The 13468-nt window shown below is 50.1% G+C and overlaps 3 protein-coding genes across 17 annotated transcripts in view; 2 read left to right on the top strand and 1 right to left on the bottom strand.

Annotated features, from left to right (window-relative positions):
* MTSS1 (MTSS I-BAR domain containing 1) overlaps positions 1-5333 on the top strand; it is a 164113-nt gene extending 158780 nt beyond the window's left edge. For 9 of the 11 annotated variants that reach the window (XM_027063931.2, XM_027063926.2, XM_027063933.2 and 6 more), the window contains 3 exons: positions 315-488; positions 817-979; positions 2394-5333. In XM_027063931.2, the coding sequence (XP_026919732.1) occupies positions 315-488; positions 817-979; positions 2394-3094 (1038 nt within the window). In that variant the 3' untranslated portion in view covers positions 3095-5333. The remainder of the gene's footprint in view (positions 1-314; positions 489-816; positions 980-2393) is intronic. The other 2 variants (XM_027063928.2, XM_053207993.1) reach the window with 1 other exon arrangement.
* A 763-nt stretch (positions 5334-6096) lies between these two features.
* On the bottom strand, positions 6097-13187 carry NDUFB9 (NADH:ubiquinone oxidoreductase subunit B9). The gene is made up of 4 exons (XM_015084744.3): positions 13030-13187; positions 9980-10172; positions 9305-9418; positions 6097-6326 (listed from the first exon to the last, which is right to left on the bottom strand). Exons 1-4 carry the CDS (start codon positions 13128-13130, stop codon positions 6195-6197), a joined length of 540 nt encoding a protein of 179 aa, XP_014940230.1. The 5' UTR covers positions 13131-13187; the 3' UTR covers positions 6097-6194.
* Positions 13188-13190: 3 nt separating this feature from the next.
* The window catches only part of TATDN1 (TatD DNase domain containing 1), a 56810-nt gene continuing 56532 nt past the window's right edge, over positions 13191-13468 (top strand). For 4 of the 5 annotated variants that reach the window (XR_008292456.1, XM_027063936.2, XM_053207997.1 and 1 more), the window contains exon 1: positions 13207-13284. Coding sequence is in view for 4 of the 5 variants with exons in the window: in XM_027063936.2 (XP_026919737.1) it covers positions 13263-13284 (22 nt within the window). In the remaining variant the exon portion in view is untranslated. Of the gene's footprint in view, positions 13285-13468 lie in introns of all 5 variants that reach the window. The other variant, XM_015084743.3, reaches the window with a different exon arrangement.

The raw sequence follows: 13468 nt of genomic DNA on the forward strand, positions 1-13468 counted from the left end.
CGGACACCTTAGACAGTTGGTCAGCCGTTAGGTGGCCGAGTCTCCCACAGGTACCCACCCACCTGCCTGGTTGTTGAAGGCTTTTCATCTTTGGGCAGATATGAGGAAAGGGGAGGCACCCAGGGGGCCCCCAAAGGATTTTCCACTGCCTTCTTTTCGAGCCGGCTGAGGACATAGAAGGCCTGCTGGCCTGTCCTAGCCTGAGCTTCCCCTGCCGGGGCCAGCTGCCGTCTGCGGGCAGCTGTCCGGAGGGCTCTGCGGCCCTCCACATGGAGGCCGAGGCCCTGGTGCTTGACCACACTTGTTCTACTTAGGACTGGGCCAAGCCAGGACCTTATGATCAGCCCCTGGTGAACACCCTACAGCGCCGCAAGGAGAAGCGGGAGCCGGACCCCAATGGAGGAGGGCCCACTGCTGTGGGTGGTGCGCCTGCAGCTGCCGAGGAAGCTCAGAGACCACGGAGCATGACCGTGTCAGCTGCCACCAGGGTGACGCTTTTATTCTCTGCCCTCTAGACCTGGCCAGCAGCAGGGGGCCGAGTCAGCCTTGCAGCTGGAAGGACCTGAGCCCTGTTCCCCCCGCCCCAACCCCGAACTTCCTGCACCCCCGGGGAAAAGCCTTGTATTGACATCAGACTGGTAGAACTTTCTAGAGCCCGGGTAGGACCCATAGATGGGTGATGTTCACGGGAGCAGAATAGGAGCACTGCAGAGGCTCCCACTTGCGGGAGTATGCGGAAGGGCTCTGGGGACACCGGACAGGGCATTCACGGCCCCCGTGGCTTGTCTGTGTCTCTCTCGTTCCTCCCGCGTGCAGCCTGGTGAGGAGATGGAGGCTTGCGAGGAACTGGCGCTGGCCCTGTCGCGGGGCCTCCAGCTGGACACGCAGAGGAGCAGCCGGGACTCGCTCCAGTGCTCCAGCGGCTACAGCACGCAGACGACCACCCCATGCTGCTCTGAGGACACCATCCCCTCCCAAGGTACGAGGCGGTCCGGGGTTTCCAGGTGGGCTTCCTGAGCATTGGCAGGTGAGGAGAAGGGGTGCCCTCCCTGCTGGGACGAGGCAGAAGAATGAGCACAGCGTCAGCCCTGGCCAGCAGACCCGCTGCAGAGCCACTGCCATCCTCTGGGCATGCTCGGGAGAGCTGACCGGTAGTGAGCGGGTAGCTGCCACGTCCGGTGACCGGACTTTTGCAGCTTCTCCCGTGTCTCACCATCGTGGTGCAGGATAGCTCCCAGGGTGAACTCAGATGCCGCGAATGACAATCAGGTCATTTGTGTCGCAGCACTTTGTGCTAAGCGCTCTCTTTTCCCATTCAAGCTTATGGTAGTACGGATTCTCGCCCTCGTTTTACGCATCGGACAGCGAGGCTCAGTACCTCGCCCAAACAATTGATGAGCAGCCCCGGAGCTTGAACCTCAGTTCTGAAGGCCCGAGTTCTTCACCTATTCCAGCCAACTCTTCTACTAACCCCGCCTCCCTCACCACAGCACACGCAGGCCAGCAAGATGGTGGCCGGGGCTAGGGCGCATCTGGGGGAGTTGAGCAAACGTGTTTGCGGTCCACTGGCCAGAACTTCTAGGACTAAGTGGGTCTCAGTGAAAGGCCGTTTTGCTGTCCAGGGGACATCGGGCAAGGTCCGGAGACATTTTTGGTTGTCACCCATGGAGGGGGTGCTGCTGACATCTAGTAGATGGTCAGGGATGCCGCTAAACATCGTGTGATGCACAGCACGGCCCCCTGTCCCCGCAACAAACCTCTTGCCTGGCCCCAGGTGCCGGTGGTGCTGCTGTTCAGAAACCCGCTCAAAGACGTTCACTCTGTGTGCTTCTGCCTCCCGTGTGACCCCAGTGTTGAGAGCACATACACACACCTCGCGGACGGAGCCTGTCTTTGTACCTGTTTTCAGGGGCTCGTTGCCAGTAGCTCCGTTCTTTTTCCAGCCTTATGAGAGAGTAAGGCCTGCGATCGTCTGTCTAAGGGTTGTTTCTCTTGTCAAATTCCGGGCTGGAGGGTCTGTGGAGTTTCTTTCCTCTTCCCGCTCACCTCCTTTATTCCTCCCAGAGCAGCTGGGTGGGTAGCCCTGATGTGGCCCGGCCTTCGGGCATGCTTCACCGCTCAACAGGATCGCGTGTGTGCCTGTGACGTCCAGCCCCGTTCTAGGGCCCAGGATTACATTGGGAGCAGGACGAAGATCCCTGCCTGGTGGTGGGGTTGGGGGGGCAGTTCTCAGACGTTGGGGGCCTCTAAGGACGGTGTGGAGATTGGGGGAGGTGCTTGGGATGAGGCTGTGGGTAAAGCACCTGGCCTCTCGTGCCTTTTGTCCTCTAGCACAAAAGAATCAAAAAGCAAAGCTGCTGCCTTGGAGATTCCTAATCAAACCTTGTCATCAGTTTCAGATTATGATTATTTCTCTGTAAGCGGTGACCAGGAGGCAGACCAGCAGGAGTTTGACAAATCATCCACCATTCCGAGAAACAGTGACATCAGCCAGTCTTACCGACGGATGTTCCAAGCCAAGCGCCCGGCCTCAACTGCTGGCCTCCCCACCACCCTCGGACCTGCTGTGGTCACCCCAGGGGTTGCAACCATCCGACGGACCCCCTCCACCAAGCCTTCTGTCCGCCGGGGGACCATCGGAGCCGGTCCCATCCCCATCAAGACACCCGTGATCCCTGTCAAGACCCCAACCGTCCCAGACCTCCCCGGGGTGCTGCCGGCACCTCCGGATGGGCCAGAGGAGAGGGGTGAGCACAGCCCCGAGTCGCCCTCTGTGGGTGAGGGCCCCCAGGGTGTCACCAGCATGCCCTCCTCAATGTGGAGTGGCCAAGCCTCCGTCAACCCTCCTCTTCCAGGCCCGAAGCCCAGTATCCCCGAGGAGCACAGACAGGCGATTCCAGAAAGCGAGGCCGAAGACCAGGAAAGGGATCCCTCAAGTGCCACTGCTTCCCCAGGCCAGATTCCAGAGAGTGACGCTGCAGACCTGAGCCCGAGAGATACTCCGCAAGGGGAAGACATGCTGAACGCCATCCGAAGGGGCGTGAAACTGAAGAAGACCACCACAAACGACCGCTCAGCCCCTCGCTTCTCGTAGGCTCGCTTAGGCTCCCAAGAAATGCTGCCAGTGGGGAAGGAACTGTTTAATTCATAAAACCTAATTTGTCTCGATCCATTCCAATCTGTAATCAAACAAAAGATTTTGTAGGCAACTCAGAATACAGCTCTTTTGAAAGTACTCGACACCTTTAGCTAAGAATTAAAAGCAACATACGTAACTGACATAACTTTGATCTTTTAATTTGTAAATATTGACAGTTTTCTTTCTGCACATTTTAATCTTAGTTTCCCTTTTGATTTTTCTGAAGGTGCCAAATTCCATTTAACTTTTTTACAAGTCTTTGTAAAATTTTAAATGCATAATGGGGCGGGGGGTGGTCGGGGCAGGGGAACCACGAAGTAGTTAATTTCAGAAAAAAGGATAACTATACTTCGCTTTTTCTTTTCTCTCTTTTCTTTTTCCTGCAAGCTTTTGTAGATGCATTGTTAGTAGTCTGGCTTAGAAGCAAATTCAAGTTATTTTAATGTACAAACAAAATGGATAAAGGGGTAAAATCTTCACTTAAACGTAGTATGTTCTGGCTGAGAAAAGCAGGAGTAACAATTGATGAGCAATATTCAGAGAGAAGTGAATCTGGAAATGGTAGACTCTGTTGGGATTGGGGGGAGGGCCGTGGGAGGGGCACACTGTCAACATAGCCGATCCTGTTAACATTTAAGAGTAGCCTTGTAGGTTGAATTTCTAGTATCTTCATGGTAAATGCATCCGAACAAGCCATACTGGATTGCAGTGTCTGTTTCTGTAGGGTGTTTAAGGACTTCCTTTCTCCCACGATTCCTCTTGACTGCACAGCACCCACCTCCAATCCCGTGCATGCTGCTGCCGCCGGTTAGACCTAGAACCCCCCACTTCAGTTACTCGTCTCTTGTACCCACTTTCATGGGATCCAAATGCGTCCAAAAAGGGTAAGGCAGTTTTAAAAATGTGAAGAACATTTAAAAATGATGAGAGCAGGGAATTCTTAGATATAGCAAATAAATGCCTTTTACTTACCTGTGCCCAGCAGGCTGGGCGCGTTGAAAAGCCCAAATATTTTGAAAAAACTCGAGCGGATTTAACAAGGGTAACCAGCTTGGAATCTAGCAACTTGCCAATGTGTTTACCAATCTGGGGGCTTGTTTTTCTTATCTTCTTTTCAACAAATGGCAGTGAATTGGCATCATACCAAACATTGAAGAGAGGAGGATTTATTTATTGTCACTGGGAATCTGGCCACTATGCTGTCCCTTTTTTTGTATTCTAGGTAATGTTTTTGGAATGGATTTATGTCTTTTCTTACTTTAAGTGAAAGTTCGATTTGTTCTAATGCCCATTCCCTAAAGCCAACAGAGATTTGCAGGTTTAAAAGGGATCTTGTTTGGAGAAGACAGCCGGGTTTGAAAAAACCAAGCAGGTCCCTTAAGCAATTGGGTCCGTTCCTCTGAACGAACAGGAGCTTGGTGGGTCCCCCAGACCCTGCAGGTTTCTGTTGGCTCTAATCTTCAATTACATAATCTTATGCTTTAATACATAAGTGCATTGGATGTGAGAGTAACGTACCTGTATAGTCACTGTTCTGTATATTAACATTTAACACTGCTGTGATTGCTCAAGGGCATTTTATGTTACGGCTTTAAAGCAAAGGCATGATTATTAGAAACTATTTAAGCTTTTTTTTTTCTTTGAAAAACAAGCTCCTTCTACAGAATATAAGCAACAGTAGTGCCTGTGGTTTAGCCCACCAATCTTGATGACTAAAAGTAGCTGATGCATTGTGCATATGATGCTTGAGATGGTTTTTGCAAAAGCAGAAATCACTGCAAGGTAATTACAATAGATAAAAGTGGTATTTTAAACCTTCGAAATAAACGGATGTGACTGTACCCTGGTACAGCTTTTCACGTGTTTAGTTTTTAAACGTTAGTATAATCTGAATAAATTTAATATAAAATGTTGCCAAATTCAATGTAGAAAGAATGTGACAAAACACCTTGGGTAGTTCTGTTTGTGTTTTTGCATATTGTAAAAGCAGTGTCACAGCTAAAAATAAAGAAATCGTTTCTCAAGGTAAATTATTGTGGTTTAGTTGCTAGTTTGTACTGAGAGTTGACCTCTCCCTGTGCAGTTTTTTGTTCTAAACTTGTATAAATAACAATTGTGTAATGTGTCTCCCTTCTACCTTGTAACAATTGCTTCAGCCTACATTATAAATAAAGAACCACTAGAAAACAAAAAACGGTATTTCAAGACTTATTAAAACTCAGTCGCAAGTCTTAGCTGTTAGAAGACACCCGGAGACTCCGGTTGGGCTTACTCAGAACACCCACAGAACGTTCTTTTTGTCATGGCCGTGAACCCCCGAGAACACGAGTTGCCTCAATCGATGAACTATGTGAACACAGTTCTAATGAGCTATCACAAACTAAAAGCAGGTGGGTTGGCTGATGATGCTAAAAATGGCTCTAGCTTTTAGAGACGCTTCTTCCAACATATAAAGAAAGAGTGCTGCTGTCCCCTTCCCTGTGACAATCCAGGCCACAGGAGAGGAAGCAAGTCTGGAACACTGCCTCCAAAATAGGTGTCACAGTTTCAGACTGGACCCTTTCACTGCAACCCCCAAACCTCCAATCCTGCGTGAACCCCACAAACTCCATCATACTTGAGTGTGTGCTGCTTCGAGGTTTTCTTTTAACCACCTAAAATCTCATTCTTGGCACCTTTAGAAAACCAAAGATGGTGTCTCAAGCCCTCAATCCTCACACCCCTTCCCTAGACTTCGTATTGCAGCCCCTGAGCCTTCAACTGGAGTCTGTGACTCATCTTCAGAGTAACTCCTGTATCTGGTTCTGTGCAGCTGTCCCTGATGATACGCGCTATCGACAGGACTCCCTGGGGCAGAGGACACTTGACCACACTCCGCATACTTCTGGCACAGGTGGCAGGAGACGACAGCGGCACAGCCGCTTGGTGTCACGTTAACGCGCAGAGGAACACATCAGTCACACCACATGGAGTTATTTTTATTACGGCACGCGTGTGCCCGTTCTGTAACTTATTTCACTCGCAAGCGTGACAGGCGAGGCGTCTTCCTCTCTCTCTACATGGGCCGCTCCCGGGGCCTGGTCACAATATGCCACCACAGGGGGGGCAAATCGCCTTCCTTTCGGGCCGGGGGCAAGGCTTCAGTGTTGGGACCGCCGAGTGGGGTTTCCTCCTGCAGCTGCTTGACCTAGAAGGGGGAAGGGAGGAACAATTAGACTCAAACTGACTGGAAAATGCGAAGTATCTGCTTTGAACCTGTGTCACATTTACATGCTTTCTGGCTCTCACTACTGCAAAGGGTTTTTTCTATATACCTGCCTTATTTTCATACCCACAGTTTAACTCAGAGAAACAATTCTCCTTAAAGGTTTTCCCGTTCTTAAAACAGCAGAGCCAAGAAACCCTCTGCCCCTGTCCCTTACTCATTAAGCACAATTGCGACAATTACCTCTTGTTATGGTCCCCCACCTGTACTCCCTAAAAAGACATTTTTGTGTCTCAGCTAAGAGCTCTCCAAAAGCACCATTAGGAAACCTTAATTCTTCTATGTTAGAGATGTTCATTTTAAAGCCCCCCAAGTAGCAACCAGAACAAGATATAAAGTGAAACCACACGTGAAAACGTGCTCCATTCTGCCTGATGTTGTCCAGTCACCCCCCCGGTTCCAGAGGCCTCCAAGACTATCCCTGTCCTGACAGAGGACATGTAAGAGACCCACTCGCCAGAGCCATGATTTTCTGGAACTTCCTTCAGAAAAAGTTCTGGATTGTGGGCGACCGGCGTCTCCAGCATATGTGCTGTTTAATCATGTCAGGCGGACGAGGTAAAGGGAGAACGTTTCTATGGAGGGGTCACCGGTGACTGACTGCAGAATGAACCTACTGCTCTCCATGAGTAAATACACCCCTGCCCCCTTTCCCAAAGAGGAGACATCCCTTAGCAAACACTGCCCTCCATGGTCAAAATGACTTTCTTTCCACTCCGCCTTGGCCAAGGACTTCCTGCCGTCAACATCCTGGACCTTATCACAAGCACCCATATGACTTTCGAATCATGAATCAGATATCCCACTGTACAAACACAGTGCCCCTCTCCGGCTCGTGCTTAAATGTCCCTTTGAAGATGCTCTTGAAACTCAAGAGATGGCCGGTTCACAGACCTCCTGACCCAGCTTGCCCTTCTCTCTCCACCAGCCTCCTGTCTCCGTGCCGCCTCTACCCACTTAGATCCCACCGGAACAATCACTTGAACAGCCTCTGGTCTTGGACACTCTCGACCGGACAAACGGTAACCACTCACTTCCAGTCTGCACCGGACCGCCTGGATTGCTAGAAAGAAAAAAATGCTGGCACAACTGGTGCCAACCCACGAGCCATTCCCAGCTTCAACCGGGCCTTCACCACCACCTGGCGATCTTCCTATTCCCGGCGTGCTCCTCTCCCGCGGCTACCACATCCTTCCCACACTCTCCAAACAGGCTGCGCCCACTTCATGCCTTCTCCTCCTCGCAAAAAAGAGAAGCCTCTTCCCATCACCAAAACTTCTGGCCCAAATGTACTTCCACGCATCTTTCGTCCAATTCTCGTGGAGGCAGAACCTGTTCTCCTTTCAAAGGCCTCCACGTATGCCTGGGATCCCATCCCTCTTCTCGAAAGCTTTCCTCCTTGACCTTTTCACCTCGCTTCAATCTCGTCCGTTTCTCTCCCACCCCATCTCTTCATCAGTACACATGCATCCATATTTATCTTAAAAGAAAATAATGCCTCGGTCTCCAGTTCCAGCGAAACTTCTCAAGAATCCCTCGCCCCCAACCCCACAGCTGTCTTCTCTTTCTTTTCCACTTGCTCCCACCAGTGCCATTAATCCCTCCAAAAAAGGCTCTCGCCAAGGCCACTAATGCCCTTCCCGTGGCCACAATCCGTGGTCATTATTTCCAGGCGTCACTCTATTCCACTTTTTAGCAACTTTCGGCAAAGGTGACCAACGCTGACCGGCCATTCCTGAAACACTTTGTCCTGGACTTGCTGTCACCCTTCTCCCCTGCAGGGGGCTCTGCCATCTCCTTTCCTGACCTCCACAGGTGGGAGCGCCTGTGACTTTGCTTGTCTCTCTCCACTCTCTTAAGAATCACGTTTCTGTGGCTTTATTTTTTAATGTTTATCCATTTATTTTTAAGGGAGAGCACAAGCTGGGGAGGGGCAGAGAGAGAAAGGGAGACACAGAATTCGAAGCAGGCTCCAGGCCCTGAGCTGTCAGCACAGAGCCCGATGTGGGGCTCGAACTCAGACCGTGAGATCATGACCTGAGCTGAAGTCGGCCACCCAAACGACTGAGCCATCCAGGTGCCACTCTGTAGCTTTTAAAACAACGGATATGTCACAAATTTCTATTTCAAACTCAAATCTTTCCTTTGAGTTCGCAATTCGTTCACCCAAATTGCGTCACCTACTGACATCTGCACTTGGGTCTCACAGTATTCTCAAATTTAACAAACCGAAAACCAAGCGCTTGCTTGTCCCTCTGACACCTGTTTTTCCCTCATCTTCTCCAGCTCAATAAATCATCACCAAACTCCAGGTGTTAAAGCTTGAAACCTGGAACTCATTCTCGATTCCTCCCTGTCCCTCACGCACCCCCTCATGGCTGCATCCAGTCAGCCTTCATGTCCCTCCAAATGACATCCTGAATCGCCCCTTCCCTATCCGCTGCATCCGCCCTGGTGCAACCCCCAACCGGCCTCTCCATCTCTCCTCCCACCCTCTCCAGCACACCCTTCCCACTATGGCAACGCTCAGCTTTTAAAAACGTAACTCAGACCTCCGCAGTGAAAAGTGTCTGAGGCACGGATGGAGAGGAAAGTTAGGGACACGCGGGGATGGCAAGCAGGCCAGGCAAAGGACTGAGGAAGAGGAGGGGAGAAGCAAAATAGCAGAAAACCCAGAGACCAGCGACACATCGCCACCTGTTTGCGTGAAGCCTGTAAGTGCTACATTTAACACATCTAGGAACATCTAGATATACTAGGAAGTATATCTGGGAGGCAAGGGGCCACGGTGACTGTCATCACCGGAACCTGGGCCTCTGCGCACGGGGAACAAAACCCGAGCGTGCTCCCGTGCCGCCCATGCGGGCCGAGCTCTGCGGCGAAAGGCGGGGAGGACTCACCTCCCGCTCCCAGCTCTCCCTCCGCAGCTTCTTCCACTGCTCTCTCTTGGCAAAGTAGTCTGGATACATCGCCTTCTCGGATGGATGCCAGTCGTCTAAGCACCACTCAGGAACCTGTCCGGAGACGAAATCACCGCGTTGGCCCAAGGGAGGCACTGACGTGCCAACCAAAGGGCCTGCCCAGGAGGCAGAAGGCAAAACTGACGGGATATTTTGAAGCACCGCACACACCAGACCGTTTCTGGCACAACGCAGCGAGCAGCAGAGGGCAGCTCAGCGTCAAAGAGCCCAGGGCCGAGAAACCTCAAGGCCAGTCCAAAGAGAGCCGGCACCACTGCTCCCTGATCTGCACTCTTCCTGCCACGTGGAATTGTTACCTGTAATTGCTCAGAAATAGTGAGCACAACCCAAATCGGTTACCTTTAAGATGCAAAAGTGGGTGATATACACCAAGTAATTTAGCCCCTTCCTTTGTCAAAAAGATACCACAAGACTCTGGAGCTGAATTTCGAAAGAAAAGCCTAAATGTCACCTGGGAGAGAGGAAACAGACACCCCAGAAAAGTATTCACGATTGTCAGAAAGAAGTTGGCCTCCCTGGGGCAGGTGGTTTTGGGGCCAAGGGTTCAGGATGGGAGGAACAGAGTCTGCGGCTGCCCCCGCGATGCTCGCCCACCTTGTAGCACTCATATCTCTCGTAGGAGGTCCCTCCTGGAGACTCGGGGAAGACGTACGGCTGAGGGTGCTGATTGTGCCAGAATTCTTCCTCTGCCTCCCTCAGCAGTTGGGTGGCCTTCACCATATCCTTTTCATTCTTATGTTCTTCAAACCGAGCTCTCAGCAAACAAGCAAAGTAGCGGTATTTGTCCCTTAAATCAAAATGGTTTTGGAGATTAGAAATGTTATCTACTCAACTGAGCAGGATTACTGCCTGACAAGAGGCTGTACTTCCACTAAGCCCTTCTGGTTATGTAGCATGACTACCTGGACCTTCCCCAGGCCCTGCCAATGGAACAGCCACATCGTTAGGACTGCTTCCTCCGCAGTTCCCCTGCCCCCGACAGTGGGGGGGGGGGGGAAACAAAAAACTGTATCAGGGGCATCCGGGTGGCTCAGCTGGTTAAGCTTCTGACTACAGCTCAGGTCATGATCTCCTGAACTCTAAGTCTGAACCTCGCATTGGGCTCTGTGCTGACAGCTCAGAGCCTGGAGCTGCTTCGGATTCTGTGTCTCCCTCTCTCTCTGCCCCTCCCCTGCTCACACTCTGTCTCTCTCAAAAATAAACATTAAAAAAAAATTAAAAACACTGTATTAAATACAACCTAACCACTTTCCCCACTTTCTCCTCCAAAAAAAAAAAAAATGCAGATTCAAACAACAAAAAAAGATAATTTGCAAAAGAGAAAAACTATAGCCTCTGTAGGATCATTCAACATGCATTAAATGACAACTTACTGAATTTCTGCCTACTTTGTGCAAGGTACTGTGCTAAATTCTGGAGATACAAAGATGAGTAGGAAGGGAGGTGTTACACAATTCTATTGCCTGAAACAGAGACATAGGAGTTTGAATCCTGACTCCGACACTAACTGCAGGATTGTAGGCAAATTAAGGTCAGGTTCTAGAAGAAATGGTAGGCAGAGATCATTTAAAGCCTTTCAATAATCCAAGCCATGGATGAGAAGAGTGTGAAGCAGGCAACTGTGATGGTAGGAGACAGGAGAGAGACATTTATGCTACAGAATTATGAGAGTGTCTGCTGAAATCAAATTGCTTGGGACTAAATCTTAGCTTACTCGCCATGTAACCTGGGGGTAATGTCTTTAGGCCATGGGTTCCTCCTCTACAAGTGTTAGTAACAGTACCTAGATCTTAAAGTTATCCTAAAGATCTGACAAACCAAATCATATAAACACACTTCAGACAGTGCCTGGTACCTCCTCTGCTCAATAATGTCAGCTACTAACATTATTACACTGTGGAGAGAATTTACAAAAATCAGTATCCAATTATACACAGCACACAAGTACATGTGTCACTGGCAGAGTTGGTAAGTAGAGAGTATTTGAGAACAATTCTAAAACTTAACGCTGAGTGGCTGAATAATGCCATTACTAACAATACCATTAGCTGAGACAGGGAATTTGGGGAAAGGATCAGAATGAGGCAGCAGAGAGTCTGGTTTTAAGGCATTAAGACAAGTTGAGTTTCAAAGAACAAAACAGTTGGAAAACAGCTATAGAGACAAGCGAGTGTAGGTGGTAACTCAAGTCCTAGATGATTAGATGAGGCTACCTGAAGTATATACACCAATTACCGAGGACCTGGGATGCAACCATGGAGAACAAAGAGCACTGAGGACAAAAGGAGAAAGAAAAGTCCTAAGAGAGGAGGTAAGTCTTAAAAAACGCTGAGTCAATGTTATCATAGGAGATGCTTTCATTCTTTCCTCCATGACTATGGACTTTAATATTCCCAGATGCAGGGGAGTCTAGGTGGCTCACTTGGTTATGCATCCAACTCTTGATTTTGGCTCAGGTCATGATTTTGCGGCTGGTTACGTTCAAGCCCCGCATCAGGCTCTGTGCTAACAGTGGGGGGCCTTCTTGGGATTCTCTCTCTCTCTCAAAAATAAACGAATTAAAAAAAAAAAAAATCCCAGATGCGATTCAGTGTTACCTGAATCCTTCATCTTTGTAAGACTGGTAATTCTCTGTTATCTGTTTACATGTCCATCTTCCGCATTAACCCATGTGCTGCTACAGCGGAGAAAGAGGACTTACTAATTTTTATTTATTCAGTAGCCAGCAAAGAACCTGAAATGCAAATTTTGTCAGATGAATTGATGAGGAAAATCAGGGAAGAGACTAACAATTCCACAACACTGAGCCTGGCCATCTTTCTGTCTAGCAAAGAGAAGCAGGTCAATGGCTTTCCAATAATCACAAATGGGCGATCTGGGCTTCAAGGATATCCTCCCCAACTTTTCCAGACCTACTTGGTTTCCCATCATTTAGAGCTTTTTCCCAGAAGCTCTTCTCCTGGGACTAGGCTTTAGGATTCTGATGAGGCCTGGCATCTACACATCTTGGGTTGCCACCCCACCATGCACTGCATCCAGGTCATGAAAATCTGTATGTCTGAAGACTATGTCCTAAGACTACTCTCGGATGGCGAGAGAGAAGAAAGAAGAGAATTACATGGCTAGTAAAGAATTATGTCAATGTGAAAATACTGGAAAGGGCTGGATGAAGCTGAAGAGGAAAGCTGACTCGAGGGGTGAGAGACTGATGATGCTTTAGGGTTAGGCACCTGAGTTTTAATCCTGGCCCAGCCACCAGCTGGAGGGACTTGGCAAATTACTCTCCCTGCCTATTTCCTTACCTGCAAAATAAGGCTAAATAATCCCTGACTCCTAGAGTTGTTCTGAGAACTAAAAACCAACGCACATATTACTGTTGCTTATATTAAGAACAAGAAGGTCACGAAGAAAGCTCTTATTTAGTAAGCGCTGGACTTCCATCGGTATTCCTGAACAGAAAACTGAGGCCTAAGCCAGATAAACAACTCTTCAAGGTCTCGCAGCTAGGGGCGACAAGCTTGGATTCGAACTCGGGCCTACGGCCGGCTTCCCACTTTGTCCTCCTTGTCCTTGAGCCGCTCGGTCCCCCGAGGCCTGAGGATCCCCGGGATCCCCTCCCCGCACCCTAGGTCCCCCTCTCCCACCTGTGGACACAATACGACTCCAGGTGGCGCAGCGCCCGCTTATAAAGCCGCAACACCTTCTGCTGGTGGGTCAGGTAGGCACCCGGCGCGCAGAACGCCATGACCGCCCGCTTCCTCCAGCGGCCGCGGGGACTCCCGGGAAGCGGGAGGCCGGGCCAAGGGGCGGGGCGGCCGGAAGGGCGGGACGACGGACGCCACTTCCGCTTCCGCCGGGGAGGAGTCGGGCCGCAGACATGAGTCGCTTCAAGTTTGTGGGTGAGTGCCTTGGGGATTCTTGGGCTTTTCTGATTATATGCGTCGCTCGCCGCGGCCAGGCACCAGGACTTGAGCGCTCCCGCTTTTTGAACGTTGAAAGGGCACTCAGTGGAAGAGGGCGCAGGGAGGCTTCTGACTGCCGTTAACGTTCTGGTGCTCGGCCTGGGTGCTGGTTTCACGGTGC

Source organism: Acinonyx jubatus, chromosome F2, assembly GCF_027475565.1.
Source record: "Acinonyx jubatus isolate Ajub_Pintada_27869175 chromosome F2, VMU_Ajub_asm_v1.0, whole genome shotgun sequence".
In the NCBI taxonomy this organism is placed as follows: Eukaryota; Metazoa; Chordata; class Mammalia; order Carnivora; family Felidae; genus Acinonyx; species Acinonyx jubatus.

What these genes read in the sequence shown, in the direction of transcription:
- NDUFB9 (XM_015084744.3), bottom strand. Translation starts at nt 13,130, where the DNA reads ATGGCGTTCTGCGCGCCGGGTGCCTACCTGACCCACCAGCAGAAGGTG. An exon ending in GAGTCGTATTGTGTCCACAG is followed by an intron (nt 10,173 to 13,029) that starts GTGGGAGAGGGG and finishes TTTTGATTTAAG; the next exon opens with GGACAAATACCGCTACTTTG. An exon ending in AGAGATATGAGTGCTACAAG is followed by an intron (nt 9,419 to 9,979) that starts GTGGGCGAGCAT and finishes GTCTCCGGACAG; the next exon opens with GTTCCTGAGTGGTGCTTAGA.